Here is a 21,655-nt window from a genome sequence, read left to right as displayed (position 1 = left end):
AGGTTCTTCAGATTAACACAAAAAATACATACAGTACCGCAGGAAAAATGTTTTATGCTTCTTTTTTTTCATCTTAATTTGGGCATCTTTCCTCTGTTTCATATTGATTTTAAGCCACTTACAATCATTATCATCATCATTCAAAGGCCCAGTTTTATAGCCAAGTTGAAATGTAATAAATTAAATAATAAAACATACTTTTAATTTCTATTTGTCACAGCAGGAATAATATTAGTGATGTAACCAGAGCTGTATCATCTGAATAACACGTGTTAGTGTCTGAAATAAGTCAAACCATCTGTTTCATATACATTCAGTCAAAATCAAGGCAATTCATTTGTTCATTTACATACCTAGCATTACACTCACCTTGAAAATAACCTGCAGCTGGAGTCAGTCCCTCTGCAGGCATTGACACACAAATCAGGTACAGTGTTCATGTCACACACAGTGATACAAACAAAACAAAGAAATCTCAGTCTCTGGTGTCGAAGAGTTAATCAGGTGCTTCTCAAAGGAAAATTAAACGAAGAGTCTGAACAGCTCTGAGTAACCCTTTGAGAGTTATACACACAACTGACTGTACAAATCATACAATAACAATCTTGAAAATGACTTTTTTTTTTTAGAATTAGAATTTTTTTTATCAATGCATTTCTATACAGTTATTTTTGATAATCTTTAAAACAGCCTCTCAACTTCAGCCATAGTTACAATATTTTTTTTTTTTTTTTATCAAGTTACACAACATTATTTTAATGCACAACTCAGCCAGGTGTGCTAAACAAAACACAGTATATGCACTTTGAATTCATCAGTGACATTCATTGTCAATTACCAGCTGTTGATGAGTTGGGATTCCAAACAGATCAAGACAAACCAAGGTGTCGGTCTATCAAATAGTAAACTTATTGCAGGTCTTTACTGATGACATTTGAGGCCAAAGGCAAGATTTCCAGGGTCAACTGTGTGTGAAAAACATTAAATACTGACTCTTAAAATACTGCGTGATGAAATGGGACTCATACCAGCTGGTATACAGTGCAATACATTCCTATTAAGTCAGAACGCAGAGGCATCTGAATGTCATGTTCAGGAGAATTCCTCTTTTCCTTTTGGTTAAACCTTTTCAGCAGACGGACTATACCTGTGTGATTACCAGTAAGTGACAAACAAACACTCAACACACCCTTTTAGACCTCATCAGGCTCCAGGAGTGCAACATCAGCCGACACGTTCATCAGTCCTGCCGGCCTGTGTTAATGTACAGGACACGATGAGGGCGAAGCAACTGGCTCAACACATACGCAAGCTTACTCACATACATTGCACCACACCACATTTTGATTATGACACTGCTCTTCTAGAGGTGCTGTAACTCAAGCTGGTGCCGCCGCTCTTGTGCGATATCTTGAGTGTCGTGGCAACCGTCAGACTGGGCGTCATGGCAACAGGGAAACTGGATGTAACGGATGCTGCAAAACCGACTGTCGAGGCAACAGAGGGGGCTGGTTCATTTGGGCACCCATACTGAAGCAAGATGTCAACACACTCTTGGCTGCCAGCACTGCGCGCCAGAGCGAGTGCTGTTTGCCCCTGAGCATCTCGATACCGGAGATCACAGCCATACTGTAGACAGAAACAGAAGATGGATTATTGCAATGTCATATTCAAATCTGATTTATTGTAGAGTACGTAGGACTTCAACCTGACACGTCCTAAATTATCTCAACAAGGTGTGGCTCAGGAAGCTTTAAAGCCTTTCACACATAAAGATCACCTTGAGCTGACTGCTGAGTCAACTCTCTAGTACTTTTAGTTTTCTGCTGAGGGAATCAGTCAGGAAGACTTGAAGGGTAACATTTATTAATTTTGTGACTTATGCATATCTCAACATGTTCGTTTATATGGATTCAGTGTTTTACAAGGAGAAGAAATTTAACCCATAAAGACCCAAACATCCATAACCAACCAAAAGCATCTACTGATATAACTGTTTAGCACCTGTTGATCCACTAACCCTATCAATCCATGTAAATAATTGGTGTAAGATGCAGTTTATCATCTTTTTATGATAATCAGATATGGCCCATTTGGACGCTCAGAGGCTCCGTAGTCAACTTGGAAACATCATGATTGATTCACCAGTAAAACCCATGGAGTCTGACTTATAACAGCAAATAAAAAAAAAACGCTGGGTTTATGTTCAGTTAATGATATATTTCACTGAAAAAGTAACTTTTTCTTCTGTTTTCTCTGTTTTTGATATAATAACCCTCAACTTTAATCTGGGCTTTAATGAACATCTTCACGATCAGTAAATTAAACACAGGAAAGTACCTGATTTATACTGATATAATGCAAAATACAGAAAATAATATTATAATAAATGGTGATGAATCACTTAAGAAAGGTTAGATAAAATTAGGAAAGAAAATTTCACTTGGGAACTGACACAAAAGTAGCACTGGGCCTTTATGAGTTAAATCATTTCACACTTGGTCAATACTGCACCTTCAGTTTAATATAACCTTTGTTTCTGTGCATTGTGATTCTCAGGTGAGATGAATCAGATCATGAAATGGAAAGTGTTATTGATCCTTGTATTAAAACTGGTAAAAACCACAGAAAGGGAGGGAGACACACACCCAAACAAGAAGCTGCGTCATCACCACATCGCCCTGTTGGCAGGCAGCGTGCAGGGCAGAGCCGGGCAGACGCAGAGCTAATAGCGCCCTGGAGGAAAGCGCCAGGCTGAGAGGGGCATTAATGTCCTCCTTAGTGCAGTGGGCCAAAAGGAGAAGCAGCTTGGGGAGGTTATGCTCCATCACTGCCAAAAGAAGACGGCCGGATAGTGTGAGGTCTGGCCCCTCACTGGGAGTGGGAGGAGGCAGCGGCGCCACAAACAGTTTCTGCTCATATTTGGCTCTAATCCATGACTCCCGCTCCTCTCTGAATGAACAAGGAAAAGACAGAGGCAACAAAGAAAGAGTAAATGATCAGTCAAACACACTTACAGCTAGTTGTTATGGTCCTGGAACTTAATACCTCAGATGTTTAGAGAACAGAATAACACGTTTGATGTTGCACATGATAATAATGGTATCACAATAAAGCAATTTTAGAATATCTGATCTGATGCACTGCAATACAACCAGATACATAATATCTGGGTGACTGAAATGAAGAAAGTACCCCTAAAACGCAAAAAAACATTAATTAAAAATAAGAATCTTTCATCATCACTGGTGTCACTGTAAAGACATTTGCAGTGAAAACCTGATTCATCAGCTCTTCGTGGCAGCAAATGGCACACAATTCCACACTGCAAACACTATTATGAACAGAGATGTGTAAATAGAACAGAGTAAAGAAAAACACTATTGATTTAAAAACTATTATGTATTTATTCAATTCATTGTGCTGTTAGTTTTACTGAAATTGCAAACTGTGATGAAAATATATGTACAAAAAAGTCTATAGACACTGAGTTGAGTGGGTTTTCAAACACACAGACACTGATTACTCTAAGAAATACCAACTCTTGAGTGAAATTGGCAGAAGAATCTGGTAAGAATATCTTCAAATTTTTGTAAAAATATCAAGACTTGGTGCTCGTACAGTATGATAGATCCTTTATAGTAAAATACGTGCAATTTATATTTCTGTGTTGATATTTTATTCCCCCAATAGTTTAGACTGTATTTAGATAAGTAATAGATATATGACACCAGTTGTCAGTATCTAATGTCTGTCATTTTGTTTAATATCAAGCTTCTCCTTCTTTTCTTATTTACCGTGTAGCATCAGGAGATGGTTTACGGTGGCCCATGGTGCGTGCCTCCCATATACTGTTGACCATGTGGTTGCCGATGGCGCTGAGAACCAGAGTGAGCTCTCGTGGCAGGTCGTCCAGGTCCAGAGAGCGAACACGTGACAGGTGGGTGCCCAGGTTCCTGTGGATCCCAGAGCACTCTATACATATGAGAGCTCCGAGGTTCAGACTGACCCAGGTCGGATCTTAGAAAGGGGAGGATAAACATGTTAAATCATATGAGAGCAGTCAGTTTATTTTAATATCATCAGTTTAATTGGTTGCATCAGGAGCATAAGTAAGTCATATGTACCGGCCTGAATACATTATGCAAAAAAGTGTCTGAATTTGAGTGAAACTGCTGTGTCAAACCATTTTTCCCCTCAAACGCTGCTCTGTAAAACTGCCCTGATCTATTTTTATTTGCCCTGCTGATATCTCAGACTGATGACTGTATTTATAGGGTACGCTATTAAAATCTTTCTCATGTCATTTTTAATATCCTTAACATTATTATGCTTCACAGATTTTCGTTCATGTGTTGAGGTTAGACCCTACGTGTCCAAATATTTGCACAAACTTCTCTAATTGACTCATTTACTGTGCAGAGATGATTTTAGCAGACTATTAAATAACATTCCCACTGACAAATGCATGCCTGTAACATACAGTGTTATAGTATGTCCAATTTAGACAGGCTTTTCATTGCCCACCATGATGTATTGTTTTATTTTATATTTAGTATTTTTTAGTATTTTACTCTAAGACTTTCTCATTTCACTGTAGAACTTTGAGATCCTGTTGAATGAAAAGTGCTTTATAAATGCAATTTATTATTATTATTATTATTATTATTATTATTAGTAGTAGTAGTAGTAGTAGTAGGAATAGAATAGAATAGAATAGAATAGAATAGAATAGAATAGAATAGAATAGAATAGAATAGAATAGACTTTATTGTCATTTCAAAATACCTTTGTACGGTGTAATAAAATGTGGTTTTACATTCTGTAAGGTGCTCAGGTAAGTTACACACATTAATGAAACATTCAATAATAAAGTATACGTATAAAAAAGTTAAATAAAAAAGACAATGCAAGTTGCTGCCACTAGTAGTAGTATTATATGAATGAGTATAAGAGCAAAAGTTCAGAGAAATTTGGTTTTAGCATAAACATGCACAAACTGAATTGACTATAACTACTGAACATGTGGAAAGATGAAAAAATAATTGAATGTCACGAACTTGGAGCATCACAGTCGACACAGAAATTGTTGCCCTTTGCGTTTCGGATCGCCTGCAGAGCCACAGCTTCACTCTGACTGTTCTTTCGATCCTGTGGAAAGAACAGTGGAAGATCAAAATAATACCAGAACTACCAGGACACAGACATCCCTCAGTGAGGATGGCTCTCTTTTAACTGCTCTCATTACCAACAAGTGATAACAGCGATTATCTCTTCAAAATGTCCCAGTGAAAAGGATGTAGTGGGTGACTTTAGTCATTAAAGCAGAATATAGTAATAGTAGCCCTGGTATTCAGGCTACCATTCCCTGAACTCTAAAATAAGTTATGTATCAAGGGATTAAGGTAATTTTCAGAGTCATTATATTAGTTGCATTTTTTTTTTTTTTACAAGATGAATGAACAAATCCCACACCATGTGCTCCTCACAAAGACATAGAAGCCAGCACATCGCTATCAGAGAGCTGCACCCATACTGGAGATTAGCTGAGCTTTGGTAATGAATATTTATTCTCTTAAAAAGCAGCAGCATGAGGAGTATTTAATGGGTCTAGAAGAGACACTAGGTCAACATCTCCCCTTTTTCTAAGAACAGAAGAAAGAAGGCTTTTAGTTCAAATGTATTGTTCACAAATATGATTATATTGCACACATAGATGTGTAATGTCAGTTGAAAAGTTAAGGGAGATACCAAAATCTATGCTTATTAAAGAAAATAATAATATCGATTAGTGTTGAAAATGATCCTTGCATTGTTTTCTAAATAAAATACATTAAAATTCAAGTAGTGGGTTTCTTAAAATTACTTACAGTCCATTTCTGAGAGTTTTCTGTTGAAATTTTGCAGAACAGATGATATCTTTGACAAGAACCAGGCCACATTTTCATTATTTAATGACTAGATAGAATAAATATGATGTGATGTTTGTGGAACTGTTACACTATTCTGTGGGTACTGCTGCCATTTAAGGACATGGGAAGTTAAACAGTAAGTGCCTAAGTGGGCGGAAACAGAAACATTGTGTTGTGCCAATACAGGTGCCAAGATTGTACCACGTAGACAAATCTGTATTAACACAATCGAAGGTGCACTACTCTGCAGTACACTTGGTGCCACAAAATAAGCAAAAGGTGCAACTTGCAATATGTAAAACTGTCAGAGCAGCTGCATCTGTGCTCTTTCCCAGAGCTTGTTGTTTCTTTAGCACTTAGTAGAAAATGAACATGCTGATATTCTACTTTATATGCCTTTTGTTCTTTCTTGCCTTGTTTTTGCTGCTCTCACACAGCTGCAGACTGGCCAGGATCTGGCTCTCTATGGCCTGGACCCAGGAGTCCCTCTCCTCCACACTCTGGGCTTCAAAGTGCCATGTTTGGCCAGTGCTCGACACAATGAGGAAGTCGAAATTATCCTCCTCTGACACAGAAACACATAAGTATATAAAACAGAGCTGACAAAGACAAACATAACTGTAAAGACAGTTAAAGACAAGAGGAGGATGCATCATGACAGATATACATTACCTGTCTTGCTTACGTTTCTTAAGCTACCAAAACTTTTCAGCTTCCACATTTTCCGTTTGGCTGCATGAGAAGATAGAAAATGTCATAAAAAGGCCAAAGATGAAGAAGTACAGGACATATTTAGCTGTTCACTTGATCTGATATAAGTTTGATATAAAATTATGATTTAATACTGATACTATCCACTTAACATCATATTGTATTTGTCAGAATGAGAAAACCTTAGTTCTTCTGTTCTTACCATCTGCTTGGCCAATGGTTGCATCCCCCTTTTGGTTCATGCTCTTCTTTCTGCGATGTTTCTTCCTGTCTGTCACCGGGGAAGCTGAGCCTACGTCTTTGGTGGATGAAGAACTGGACACGCCCTCCATTGCAGAGTCTAAGAGCACAGAACAAACCAAATTATATGAATATAAAATACATTTGATTAGATACATGCATGGGTTTATGTGGGAAAAATACATGTAGAGATGAAGACGTTTTGCTCACCAACACTTTGAGCGTGGTTCGATGCTGTGGAAGGACATCTCTGGACCCCTCTGTTGCCCCTCAGGAATAGGGCCCCACCCAGACCCTCCATTTCCTCCACTTGAAGGAGGCTACTTGCACTTACTGGGACTGAAGAGAAAATAGAAAGTAGGAACTTTGAGTTATTTTTAAAGTTCATTAAATGTAAAACAAAGCCACTCAGATGAATAATCACAGTATACACAGAGAAGTTTGTTTAAGTCCTGAAAAGGATATTGATGAGAATTACTTTTATCTTTCACCCACTCTCACAGAAGTTTGAAATCCCTTATGGTGCTCTTTTGTTCTCTTGCAAGGGTTTTGCTTTCTCTTGCATTTTCTTTTTTTTTTTTGTCGCTTCTGTGTAGAAGCCTGACCCCTCTTTAGAATAATGTTTGAAAAAAATCCAAGCATAAGTGGATATACTGCTTTAGATTCTCATGCAACCAAGGACAAGGGCAGGAGGACAGCAGCTGGAGATTGAACTGCCACATTACCTCTGTGGACGATTACAGCCACCGTTCATTACACACATACACAACTGCATTAACCCTGTTAAAAGGTCCGATCCAGTCCATGGGATGGATTTGTGAAATGCAAAAATTACAAAGAAGATATTAAAAATCAAGGGTGTCAAACTCATTTTAGCTCAAAGGCCACATACAACTAGAACCAGTAAAATAACAGCATAATAACCGATACATAATGACAACTCCAAAGTTTTCTATTTGCTTTAGTGTAAAAACGGTAAAGTTAGTAGTTTGTTTACATTTATAAATTATGTTTAATTTGTTTACATTTATAAATTATCCTGTCACACAAAATGTGAATAACCTAAATAACTATGAACAATTTGAAAAGTCTTTAGAAAAATAAATGAAATTTTAACAATTTTATGTCTGTTACTAAATGTTTTGTACATTTGTTGATCCACTGTAATCTGTAAGTCGTAATGTACAGGTGTTAATGAGAAGCTGAGCTGTAATATTGTTAAAATTGCACTTATTTTTCTTAAGAAATTTCAGGTTGTTCACAGAATTTACATTTTTCTAAAGTGATAATTTGTAAACATTTTCATTATGTAATTTAGTTTTTTCACTCTAAAACATAAATAAAAGTTTTGAGTTGACATCATTTACAGGTCATTATTTTATTATTTTACTGGTCCCGCCCACTTGAGATCAAATTGGGCTGTATGTGGCCCCTGAACAACAATGATTTTGACATCCCTGTTATAAAGTATTTTTAGTTGTGTTTAAAACCTTTTAACATCCACCAGGTCACCAGTGACCCATTTAAGGGTTAGAACTAGATCTGAGCTGTATTTGAACTGCTGTACCTTAGGTGCTGTACTTGATCATCTGACTCACAAAACCCACTCTGAAATAATCTCGCAAAACCTTCCAAATGCACCTACATTCTGAAAAGGTACATTTTGACAAAGCGATGAGACTTTTTGTGTGCCAACTTCTTTTGCAGAGGTTAATAACATGATTCACTCCCTGCAACATTTCATTTAGGGTTCAAGGCAGGATGATAAAAGGTTAATGGCATCATACAAACACAAGGTCAGTGTTAGCTTCATTGTTAGTCCCATCTTGTGAGGTTTTTATTGGACAAACAGTTAACAGGGATGTTAACATGAAACTTTCCCTCATCCTTATCCTGGTGTACAGTGCAGAAAATGTGTTTATTTTTTGACCTGGACTGAGAGCCTCGGGTCCCTGCATGTCTTTGACCCGCCCGTTGAGCCCAGCAGGTGGGCCACAGGCGGGTACAGCACGTGGCGGCCGCTTTCCTGGCACTTTTACTGTCACTCGCAGCAGGTCCATCTCTTTCCCCGGGGCATTCAGCATGTAGTCCTGCCAAGCCAAACATCAGCTATTACCATCAACCACCAGCGGTAAGCGATGCTTTCAAAATAATAATTCTTTGGAGCGCTGTGTCAACACACTGACTCACATTGACACTGGAGTGATAGGACAGTATGCCATCGTTGGACAGCGTGACATACTTCTTCTTCCACTCTTTGTTGAGCGAGTTCCCACTGCGTTTCAGCAAGATGCCCTGACGGAGGTGACAAAACAGAAGGGCGAGAATTTATTGCTAATGTCTGGTCATATCACACATTTTGGTAGAATAGCTTCAGGCTGCCAGAAACACCCACAATCTATTCATCAGACCAATATGGGTATTCACAACACTCCATCACTCTGCATGATGAAACTGGCTTCACACAGATAATTTCAGGAGGCTGCTGGTGCCATGTCCTTTACCAAGGGTCATTAGATATGTCATATTTGTTCGCAATCAAAATCTGTGTCCTACCTGTTTTATGGGAATACAACGCCCACTGCCCATGCTGTCAGCACTCCTTCTGTTGGAATCACTGCCTCTCCGACCCTTCATAGAAAGACGAGAGACACCAGAGGTTACACTAGAAGTCAATGGATAACAAAAAGGTAATTGATTTGTTAAGTTTCTGGTGAAAACAGATGCCAGCTTATAATGTAAAAGCTGTCTTTAGTGATATCTATTTAAAAATTATATTATTGGTCATTTTAAGTGCTGTGAGTCATGCCAAATCAATCTATGAAAATACATATCTGCTGTTTTATTGATAGGTTATGTGAGGAAATGATTGGAAAAAGGATGCATCTTAACAGGTTGGGAGCCTTGGAGCCAGACACATCTGCCTGAGAGGCAATGTTTCATTTTCACTGTCAGATCCATCTGGCCCCGCTCCTGTTCAAACAGATTCCCCGTCAGCCAAAAACTGGCCGGGCCAATCACAGCTATCCATCAGATATATGGTGGGTCTGATACAAAGACAGATTTATCTAAAACAACTGTGATGTTTGCAGCTGATGCGGAGCAGCTTTTTTGAACCCATTCTGCCTTCATTGATAAGAAAGATGCATTTTCCACACTTCAGATTGGATTTGGTGAGTTTAATCTACCAACTGGCCTAAACGTCACACTTTGGATGCAATGACTATTTGTATAATTATTGAACTGTATCCAAGGAAATTTTGGTGTGCACCCATTGTTAATGCCTCTTGGAAACCAAAAAAAACACAAACTGAGAAGATCCAGACCTATTCTCATTTGTGAATTCATTTGGCTTTTCTGGACTAACAGTTTGGTTTTCTCATCATCCAATTGTTGAGTGAGCATGATAAATGTTGCAGACAGTTTGAGTCACACTTAAAGCAGTGATTTGACTACCAACAGTGTGTTGTTTTGACAGTCCATAAACATTATTTTAAAGGTCAAATGAATAATGTGAAGCCGAATCCTTACTCTGGTGCCTCCCCCACCGCTGTTTTATGTGACTTATAAGTAAATTGGACATGTTTTCAAGGCTGTAACAATACAAAGAAGAGGAAAAAGGACACTGAACAGTATAAAAAATACTAAACAGTTGGTCAATACGCACTGCAAATCTGTTGGTGCGTCTCCGAGTGGCACTGCGGACTGTCCCTGGAGTGGTGCTGTCCTGCTTTTCTCCTCTCGTTGTCTTGCAGATCTCTTTGTGACTAATCACAGGAGTGGAGGGAAGCGATGAGGAGTAGTCACTGCTCTGGCCACCATTACTGGCCTAAGGAAAGAAGACAGCCAGAGCAGGAGAGGTTTGGGGAAGACAGAGTGATAATTGGGCAGGAGAGGGAGATAATTGTGTTATTATAAAACAGCATGGAGGTTATAAATAGCCTGAAGTTAACTTAAAATATGCACTGTGTTCACTGAGGTGAAGACCAGGAAAATAGGAAAATAGTGCAACTTTTTTCTTTTTTACCTTTTTTTCTGAACAGATGGTTTGTAACTGTTTTACCTGTCCTGGAAAGATGCCCGACACTGGGGTGGAGCCTCCGGAGTGAGTGGGAGAGTTAGGGAGGGATTTACAGGAAGCCAGGAGAGCAGCTTGTTTCTTGGCTGCCATGATCTTCTGAGCAGCTGCATGAATGAATAAATAAATAAATATAGGCACAGGAGTAAAAAAAAAATACAATATATTAGGTTAATATCAGTGTGTGGTCTAGTTTTGATGAGAAACATACCATCATTGAAGACCCTGTTGACATTGAGGCCATAGGTAGCGCAGGTCTCATAGTAAGTACAACGCCGCACATCTGAGCAGAGCTGTCTAGCCCTGGCATCATCTATTACTCTTGGGTTGTTGCTGCTGATCTTATCTGGAAATCACAAACACAGCACTCAGAAATACAACCACAGTTTATATACACAGCTTTATATCAGGGAATATGTTAGGTGGATGGCGTCTCACCCTGAGTGCCGACTACTATGAAAGGTATCTCGGTAATAGGCCGGTGGAGGGCAAGCTGGTGGTAGATTTTGTAAACTTCCTGAAAACTGGCCTCGTTTTCCAAACTGAAGACCAAGATGACTGCATCCACCCAGCCCGCAAGCTGCAGAGATGTGAGAAGATGAATGACACGAGAACAGCTGTATATTGGCAGGAATCTAATATGTATTAATATACAGGGAATATGAATCAGTGTACTGCATTAAATTGTAATAATAAAAGCAAGGTGCAGGTTTTTTTTTTTTTTTTTTCAATCTTATTTTGGGAAATGAGGAAAAAAACTACTATATGCATACAATTTGACTAAAGCCAGTTTCCTTTTTTATGCACTCATGACAGTGGAATCAGGAATGTTATTTATCATGGTCCCTGTAATATCCAACATTGACCTCTACCAGTGTGGGGTTTTAACAAAAAAGAAAATAAACTTCCATTTGTCACTTCTTTACATGTGAAATATTAATTATAAACTAAAAGTGTTTTTGAGACTTGATAGCGTTTTACAAGCATAATGTTGCCATATGCATCAATTATGAATTTCCCCTTGGGGATAAATAAAGTTCTTCTGTATCTGCAGCAATGTTTTCTTACACTCCTAAATACAGTAAGGACTGAACTGCAAAGTATAAATAATTGTTCAGAGGTTCAGTTCAGTTCTCACTCACCTGAGCACTTGGAGGATCTGTTTCCTCTCTGATTATCAGTACGTGACTATGTCCATCAACCAGGACGTCCTTAATGCACTGACGCCCTGGCAAAAAAAAAAAGAAAGAAAGAAACAGGGTATTTTTACTCCACGCATGTTTACCTGTCACATGAGGAAAAGCACTGTGTAACTAATAATGTAATGGTGACTGTAGATTAAACCCACCCTCAGCATTCTCCAGAGGAAGGTAACTCCCTGTCAAGTGTCTGTGAACCAAAGCAGATTTTCCACTGCACAAACCTCCTAAAACACCCTGGAGAGCACACAAACACACACACACAGAGGGAAAGTGGGACAAAAATATTAATTTTGTATTAAATCCCATCCGCCGCCTGTAAAGAAAGTGTCATAAGGCTTACCAGATGAAGTTCTTGCACGGTTTGCACTGTTTGGCTCATGGTCCATTCCTGACTGCTGGTGCATGCAGCTTAATTAAAAGGAAAGAAAGATTATAACAAGAAATGTTAAGAGCTTCTTCACAAAAAATAAAAAGCAGGCTCATTGGTACTGGCACAAATACAAAACACACACTTGACAACCATCCCTGGAAGAAAATCTTTAAATAAGATAGAGTTGTTGGAAAGAAAAACTAACAGAGCTAAAAATGCACCTGGCTGTGTTTGTCATGTTTGTGTTAAGCTCATGTCACTCAGGCCCAGTTATGAAATAAATGAACAAACTGTTCTTTTCGCAAATTAATTCATAATTCACTTATTTGGAAACAGGTTAAGAAGTGTCTCTTCAAAGCAGTCATTGTCTGATAATGGCAAAACCTTTGTCTACTTGCCTGTAGAGTTACCACCTACAACAACCATATTCATAGGTTTGCAAGTCTACATGACGTCTCTATGTTAATAAGCATGGTAGCATATGGGTGCTAGCATATGAAACTGGTGCCAAAAAACAGGACATGGGGGCTAAAAATTCAAACCAGATGTAGTTATGAAACATGTTTGGAAGAACTTTGGGCCTATTTTAAAAATAAATATTTACTGAGATAAAAGAGAAACTATTTTTCAGATAAAACACATTTTTATATTGTTTAATATTATTTTTTATACAAAAATCAATGTGTAAAACAGACAAAGGACACGAAAATTACATGCTACTATTTTTTTGAATATTTTTTTTATTAAAATGACCGCTGTTGCAAAATCACTTGTGATTTATATGCTTTTAAATGGGCAGGTTCTGCATGTGACGCAAGTGGACATGATGGGTTACACACAAAACCTGGAATGAGACTGAGATTCATGAAACACCCACATGTCTGGACTAGAAAAACCACTAGGATCAACAAATTTAACGCAGTGTCTTTATTTATAGCGGTATATAAGACCATTTCAAAAGATGTGCTCCAGATCAAATGCACTGACACCTAGGTAGCATTTCATGTCCAATTTTGATCCTGTTTTTTGGCCCCAATATTTTATTAAAAATTCATTAATTTTGGGATGTCTGGAGAGCAAGAGTATAGTCTTTTTTTGCATTTATCTGAGGTCATCATTAGGTACACCCTGGGGGGGGGTGTCTAAATTTATCTTTTATTAATGGGTCTAAAAAGCTGGCAAAGTGCCAGGTACCAAAATAAACCCAGTTTCATGGAAGTACCCATATATTTAGTATACCACTTTTCATTTCATCTGTTTCAGTGGATAATCTATCCTGTTTATCCTGTTCGCTTTTTCATTCTTTAAAATTAGAGGCATATGAAATAAAAAGAATACAACACTTAGTCCTAAAATTTTATTTGATGCAGTTCTGTAAATACATATGCTATTAGCTGATTTGTCATACTAGTCAAATAATCAACAAATACATGTTAAATATAGATTTTTCAACAGTTTCATTTTTGCTGTAAGGTATTATAGTCAATTACTGACTCTACAAGGGTGTTCGAGTAGATTTATTGTCCGGTAATATAATGTGCCATTGCCTTGCTACTACTGGAGCAATTATATCGACCGTCATTAGAAAAATCTTCAACATGAAAAGGAAACTGCACTGGGAAGTTTGTCATGATGATGTATAGTTGAGGTTGATCTTCTGCTGCAGCTCCTTTATTGTGAAATGGAGGATTTTGTATGAAGCAAAAGTTTGTGTGTATATATATATATATATATATATATATATATATATGTAAAGATGACAAGGTTACTCACATTCATTCAGTTCTCGGTGGAGTCTTTGTACATGAGTTACAGCACTATAGCAACTGATAAAATGTATTCTTACTTTTATTACCCCATCGCTCACTCCTTACTTCAATTCTGATGGTATTTCTGTCCCTCTCTGCTCAGATAATATTAATCATAAGTCATTTTTGCTCTTCTGTGCAGCCTTAAAGCTTTTTTCTGAAAAGAGGAAATAGATAAACCTACTGATGATCTAAAACAGTAATAAGATACTAGTGTTTTGGGCCTTAAACAAGTGTCAGTTTCTCTAATGAATAGATGAGCCTGCTGGTGACAAGAAAGCTTAAAGAGGCTCAATTATTCTTATTTTCAATTATTTGTTTCACAACCTTGACAGAGGTTTTATTATATTTATGGTTTAGATATACAAATATAACTTGCCAGGGCTACTTCATGGTGTACTTGTGGTTTAAGTCCACAGTAGAGTTACAGCTGTGGTGCCTGGTGGTGGGCATTCAATAAAACATAACACCATAAACACCTACAGATACAGAGTGAGATTAAACAGAGTAAGATAAATGTCTGCTAGTGTGCACACAGTGTCTCGTACACACTCTCTGGATACAACTCTAAGTGCTTACTGATGTACCCCACTGAGGAAATGGTATCATCAGAGACAACAACACTGACATGTTTGCACACACTCTGAAGCTGTCGGGTCATGTTGTGTCGAGGTGGCGGCGGCGTGGCGACAGACTGGTTCTCAGGGGACACAGATTCTAACTTTAAACCCCACGATTCTCCCTCATCCCCATGTTTGGGCAATCCCCACGCCCACACTCTCCCCTCCATCAACAGCGTCACACCACACACCAAATAGCATCTCTCACAGCTTGCTGTTGCCATGGCAACTCCATTTTCCAGAAGCCTCCAGCCCGGGTCCCTATACAATAAATGGTCTTTCATGGATACAGCGACGTGTGTGAGAAGCATAAAGAGATGATGTCCACCTGTGTGCACAGATGATGAAAATATACACGTTTTGACGAAGCAAACCAGTATTTCTTGAATTAAATCTCATCAATAATGCTCATCTGTAACAGTCTGAACACTGACATGATGCATAATGAGCTGGAATCACAGGTTCAACATGTTATAATCTAGACCACATAAACACACCAACACTTAAACACAATATAGTGACGATGAATGAATAGGTTCTATTTGAAGGCTGATTAACTCTATGCACAGAGCAGGAAGTAGCAGTTTCCTCCTCTCCTCAGATGAACACAGCTCTGTGTATCCCCAACCTTAATTATTCATGTCCCACTTACTCCTGACAAATTATTCAGAGCTTACCCCAGTCCAACATTCCCTGTCATAGATCATTTTTAGAATAAATTAATAAACATTAAAGATTAATAGAGATGCATCATTTCCTTTATTTCAAATAGAGAGATACCTGAATATTTCATGAAGAGTTTGCTTTTTTTTTTTTTTTTTTTTTAACCAGACCGGACTAATTTATTAAGCTTGATTGTCAGAGTTGGGGGAATTCCTCAAACAGACACCCAAAACACTGAATACATTAGTGAAAGCCCAGAGATAGAATGTACTGTACATTTTAACCTGCCCTACTTAAAGGACTACAGTGAAATTCTGGTGTCAGCGTTACATTATAGCATGATAAATCACCTCAGTCTGTAATACAGTTGGATTCTGTCTGCTTTAATACAGGAGGAAATTCAATGTTTGTAGGATCTCTCATTTGTAAAAACTTCATTGGTAGAGAAGTATTACTCAAATTACCTCTCACACAGAAATTGTTGAAAGCATGAAGAATCTCAAGCAATTTACTTTAACGTTTGGCATGCACATACATTTCCTTGTGATCATTAACAATCTGTCAACTGTAGAGAAAATGGCAAAAAAACAAATGATTTCTAAAATCTAAAGTGACATTTTTGTAGCTCGTTCAATCCAAACACTTGCTCAGTATCCAAAAAACAAACAAACCTCAGTGTACAGTCACATTAAGGAATCTAGAGCTAACAACTAGGGATGGGCATTTTAATGACTTTATGAAGACAGATTATGAAATCAGTTTAAGTTGATTAGTCACTGTGAAGTCATTGTTAACATGTGCCTTCCACCCAAACCATAATAAGAAAAGTTAAAAAAAAAAAAAAAAAAAAAAACTTAACTGACCAGGGAGTTGGTAAAGTTTAAATAAACCATTTCAACTTTTAAGACTTAAAACATTTTTTAGACTTTATGTAACAGTGTCATAAATATTAGCTTCACGTCTCTATGAAACAAAACATTATAATAATAATAATAATTATTAAAATTCTAAAAAATTCTTAAAAAATTCTTCTTCTTAAAAACAAACAAACAAAAAAAAGTAAACAACCATATTTATAGTTTTGATTGATTATCTTATCAATTACTTGCACTAAAAACAAAAAAGAACTTTTGATTTTTCTTCATGGAAAATAGCTAACTTAATCAATCATGATCAATTATTAGTTTGTAAATTAATTTTCTGCCGATACACTCAAAACTTCCAGATAATTAGAGTTACACAGAGTAAAATATTATCTCATGTAAGTGTTGCAGATGATTTGTTTATTAAAACCATTTATTTTGAACCAACACTAATCTCTCAGATTAAAAAAGACTCAGCTGGCTGATCTTAAAACCTACTTATGGGACCTTCAGTTTATTAATTCATTACACAGTGTGTCAGACACAAACACTTAAACTGTTCATCACTGCAGCTTTCACTTGACACACTGTCATGTTTACTTTATCATATCTTTTAACAGTAAACAGAAAGTATAGGTCCCGCTCATCCATCTTCTTAAAGGAAAAAATCTAAACAAACACAGAAGACAAAGACAAATTTACATTTCCTTTGAATGATAACTCTTATCCATCGTATGCACGACATAGTATTATAACTGGGGTCGAGAGCAAAGGCACAAATAAATGAAATGTTTTATTAAGCCCAGCAGAGCATTACTGAGACTAAGTGGAAGCAGCTTTTTGGTTTAGGTTCACAAAACTCCGCAGAGGGCAATATAAGTACCATTAAATATGTGATTCTGTGTAATTACATTTATTTTTTAAATGGTCTTTATCATCAGTTTCAACTCAAGTGAGAACTCACAGATGGGACAGTGTTTTCTGACACCATCACCAAATTTTCATGGAACAGTGACATTGCACTTCTACTGTACAGTTATCTGACTGTTTATCTGCTGGTTTATTTGGAGAGAAGCTTCCTATTTATTTATCTGGTGTGTTAGGGATGAACTATTGACACCAAAGTATGGCAGAATATACAACAAAAAGATCTTATGTAGACTGAATGCATATTAAAACTAGGCTTTTCACAATTGTTACATAATCACCATTTCACAATGATTTAAGCCAAAAATCTGGAAAATAATTGTCTCCATTTGCCTCTATAAAATATCTGCATGAAACTAACAGAAATGTCACATATCCATCACAATTTTCACATTATTTTTTACTCTCTAACATTTGACAAGCATTCTTTTAATGACACCCCCTTCATGTTGAGGTGCTTCACTTCTGTAGGTACCTGTCACTATCAGTAATTTTTTGTATATTTCAGTTCTCTGCCATGTAAAATCTGTGTTTTGCAAAGCCTAGGGAAACAGAAATGAATTTTTGCTTGTGCGTCATAGTGTTTTAATATGTCAATCAAATAGTAGTTCTTCTCTAGATGTGCTGCATGTGTATATAGAAACTCCCGTTAGGCCTATACTATACTAATAGCATAAAATCAACAGAATATGACAGTTATTTGCATAATGATGAATCACTGACTAAAATTTTATTATCATGACAGGAGTAATAAGATTGGATGTTTTTGACATCCCACAGTGCTGCCTCCTGATCAGTGCATGGGTGCATGTGGTTAACTTACCCTCCTCCTCACTGGAGCCTCTCTCCACAGCTGGATAAAGGGGAGGTGCAGCACTGGGTGGCACAGCTGTACTTTTGGTAAAAATTCCACTGATGAACTTCAGCATTTTGCGGTCACGAGCAGGAGCCCGCTGGATTGTTCCTCCTTGGCCCTCTTTCCCTTTCTTCAGGTCCTCGGAGAAGGAATGTAGGTCACTGTTGTCCAGAGTACGACTTGTACCTTTTCTTTGAGGCTTGGACATATCAGTGGCAGAAGGTGCAGGCAAGGCAACGGACACCGTCTTAAATCTCTCCCCCTGAGGGCTGTCCCTGGTCATTACTCCTGTAAATCCTCCGCTCATGGGAGCTCCAGGACGGATGAGTGTGCCTCTGCCATCGCTGTCGGCCCAGGACGCCCTGTAAGGCCCCAGAGTTGTAGCTGCCATTAAAGGGGACTGGTCCCCGATGCGGTTATCCCTTCGGTCCAAAGTCTTAGCAGAGTGATACATGCTTGTGTTGGTCTCTCGGAGGTCCCTCCAGCATGTGTTTCCACCTACATGAGGCCTCATGAGCACTTCAGGACGTGGGCTGACCTGCGGCGGGATGGAAAAAGGGAGGCTGCAGCGTGAGCGACTGTTCAGATCTGCTCCATTTTCACCCTTAAGGAAAAGCATGGGGGGCTCTCTGTAGAGCTCAGTCTTAGGACGCATGGCCTCTGAGCGGGGGCCCTCTCTGTGCACGGTCCCCTCAGAGGTAGTTCCTCCATACACTTTGACCATTTGCCTTGCAGGTGCATGTACAAAAGACATGTCTTTACTTTTAGCAACAGATGCGATGTCCTTTTGCGGTCCATGAGTGTCCCTCCTCTCAGGCTTCCCCTTGTTCTCACTGGGGCTGTCATGCTTTACCTGCACTTGTTCCACTTCTTCCACCTGTATGCTCTCCCTTTCCACCACTTGTGTGCACACAGGCCCTTCCTCCTTTTCAGGGACATTGTTTGCCTTCTCCTTCCTTGGGCTCCCTTCCCCCTCTGGAAGAGCCTCCTGCACTTGGTTCCCTTCTACATCCTCTGGCACAGCCTCAACCTTCACCAGAGTGAGGGAGATGAGGTAGGTGGTGCGTTTCTGTGGGTTGCCTGCTTTGCTCATTGGGACAGCAGACCTCAGCACAGTGGCACCTGCTCTCTGACCTAGCCAGACCTGCAAAGCTCAGTCATGGCGACCGGGACAAGACTGAAGCAGATGAGAGAGATCAAGATCAGACACCTGATCAAACCTTGTGTAGCTGATAGGGTCTGATATCAGGCTTGTGAACTTGACAGAGATTCCAGTTTTAAACCTTAATAGACACAGAGTGAGTAAAAAATAACAGTGAATTACAGATCTGAATATTTTTTAAAGCCTGACCCTGTGGTGAAATAAGTCTAGACTGTTTTTTTTAATGCCTCCATTAATCCTCCCTCAATGCACACCGTTACTACTGCTCTGTATCACTGATTCATTCATAATCCTTTCCTCTATTTGCATTCCTTCCCTTTATAAACTCTTTTTTTCTGTACAGATCTGACATGCAGACACATGGAGAGAAATAAGAGGACATTTCCTTCTACAGTCTAAGCCTCACATTTCAGACTGGAATTATGCAACAGTCAGTAGCTTCGGTTGATTCATTTCTTGACTAGGACTAAAATCAGAACTGGCTGAATGATGCCACCTTAATACAGTGTATGGTTTGCTTTTGCTCGTAACATACCTTCATTTTTTTTTCTCCTGAAGAATATCCATTGCACAGTCCCTGGTACATTTGATTTGTGCAAATTAATTTATCTTTCCATTGGATTACTATAAATACCAATGGCACATCAAACAAGGCTGACAAGAAAAGAAACCCCAAATGATCAGTCCGAGGAAAAAAACAGGTGAAAGGGAGTAGGATGAAAAAAAAACATCAAAATGGAAATCATTCACTTGTCACGAAGCGTCTGGCAGCTGGAGCCTCCATTCGACAATGTCATGCATAAAATTATGTATGCATGGTGCGAGGGTCACTGAGAGATGCTGAAAAACATCTGTTGTTATTTCTCCAGAAAATAAAAAAGGGGGAAAGTAGCCAAATGTACGCAATCCAAGCAAAGCTTCCTTGTGCCTGTATCCCTCCTCTGGAGAGCAGCTCCTCTCGGTCACCGCATCCTCTCCTCCGAGTGCCTCATCCAATTAGCAAGTCAATAAAATGTGTCTGTGAGGCAGAGGAAGCCCACCAGCTCACCACAGCCCCTCCTCCTTTTTTCCCTCCTCTTCTCGCTGCCACAGAGCTTTACAGCCCCGACTAGCCTGCCATTAGCCTGCCGCACCAGCAGCTCTACGCTGGATCCAGCTATGCCAAACAGGCTGGGAATGAGGCTTGCAGTGAGGTGGTGGTCCTTTCCCTACATTCAAGATTTTTATCTGTGCCAACAAAGAGACAGGAGGAGGGGGGGAAGAGCTGCTCAGCTCTGCTCCTGCCAGTGCATCTGCTCAGTCTCCAGCTATTTCTCTCCTCTCTCTCCCTCCTTTTCCAAAGCAATTTATGGGCAGCTTGTGCCGTCTCTCACTGCCTCCCTGCCTGTCCCCTCCGAGAGAGAAAACGATGATGCACAGGAGGGGAAAATCTGGAATATCTGTGGGTAATTGCAATAGAGAATAAAATAGAAAAGGGGTAGGTAGAGAAGTCAGTGTTCATGTAGGAAAACTAAATCTGACTCGCATTTAATTGGATTACAGGGGGAAAAATGAAGAGGCTGAAGATGATAATCATCATAAAGAAAGGTTATGATTGATTAACGTTACATGATAAAGAAAAGAAATGCCTCAGAAACAAAATATTCCTCCCTCTCATCATCCACCTGTCAGCGTTTACAAAGTGACTAAGAAATGAAGTTAATCAGCATTTTTTGTCCATCACAACCCATCTGTTACAAGCAGTCAAGCTTAAACATTTCCTGTCCTAAACATCTACTTTGGAATATGGACAAAAATTAAGTCAGTAACTACTGCAGCTGGACTTCAGTTTCAGTAAATGCTGCTGGGAAGATCATTTCACAGCTTCATTTACAAGCAGCCGTTAAAGGGGAAAGAACAGGTCTGATATGATGTGTATGGTACACAGATGTTAACCAATAACCTGGAAATAAGGAACTAAATAAATAAACAGGGCTTTAATATATGGAGGGAAAAACTGCATATTTCTATAGGTCATTGCTGATTACAGATAAAATAGTTCAGTTTCAGAACTAGGAAAAACAAGGATAATAACTATTTTATTGCGAATAATTATCACAATATAGCCTACGATTTTGTTCTTGCTTCCATTATCATTAAAACACTACAAAATGTTTTGGTGCTGTTGTTACTTCTACATATTTTGATGTTGAAAAGATAAAAAATGTTTCTGAAATGTTCTGCTCTTGCTGTTTGGTATTGTT

At 38.6% G+C, this 21,655-nt stretch overlaps 1 protein-coding gene across 1 annotated transcript; it reads right to left on the bottom strand.

The window, feature by feature from the left end:
- Positions 1 to 70: 70 nt before the first annotated feature.
- Positions 71 to 20,810, bottom strand: LOC115420024 (arf-GAP with GTPase, ANK repeat and PH domain-containing protein 1-like). The gene is made up of 19 exons (XM_030135171.1): positions 18,218 to 20,810; positions 12,484 to 12,551; positions 12,290 to 12,377; positions 12,084 to 12,169; positions 11,380 to 11,521; positions 11,153 to 11,287; positions 10,927 to 11,048; positions 10,531 to 10,692; positions 9,420 to 9,494; positions 9,054 to 9,158; positions 8,794 to 8,953; positions 7,074 to 7,202; positions 6,826 to 6,963; positions 6,585 to 6,644; positions 6,326 to 6,477; positions 5,061 to 5,151; positions 3,798 to 4,020; positions 2,649 to 2,952; positions 71 to 1,629 (listed from the first exon to the last, which is right to left on the bottom strand). Exons 1-19 carry the CDS (start codon positions 19,341 to 19,343, stop codon positions 1,348 to 1,350), a joined length of 3,648 nt encoding a protein of 1,215 aa, XP_029991031.1. The 5' UTR covers positions 19,344 to 20,810; the 3' UTR covers positions 71 to 1,347.
- Positions 20,811 to 21,655: the final 845 nt, after the last annotated feature.

This window comes from Sphaeramia orbicularis, chromosome 5 (genome assembly GCF_902148855.1).
Source record: "Sphaeramia orbicularis chromosome 5, fSphaOr1.1, whole genome shotgun sequence".
Lineage (NCBI taxonomy): Eukaryota > Metazoa > Chordata > Actinopteri > Kurtiformes > Apogonidae > Sphaeramia > Sphaeramia orbicularis.
The sequence above is the reverse complement of the archived record's forward strand: the minus strand, read 5'-3'. Positions and strand labels throughout refer to the sequence as shown.

Excerpts from the sequence above, each read along its gene's own strand:
- LOC115420024 (XM_030135171.1), bottom strand. The coding sequence starts at position 19,343 with ATGAGCAAAGCAGGCAACCCACAGAAACGCACCACCTACCTCATCTCC. Across the intron at positions 11,522-12,083 it reads CAGATCCTCCAAGTGCTCAG|CTTGCGGGCTGGGTGGATGC; the intron begins GTGAGTGAGAAC and ends ACATCTCTGCAG. Across the intron at positions 10,693-10,926 it reads CGGGCATCTTTCCAGGACAG|GCCAGTAATGGTGGCCAGAG; the intron begins GTAAAACAGTTA and ends TTCTTTCCTTAG.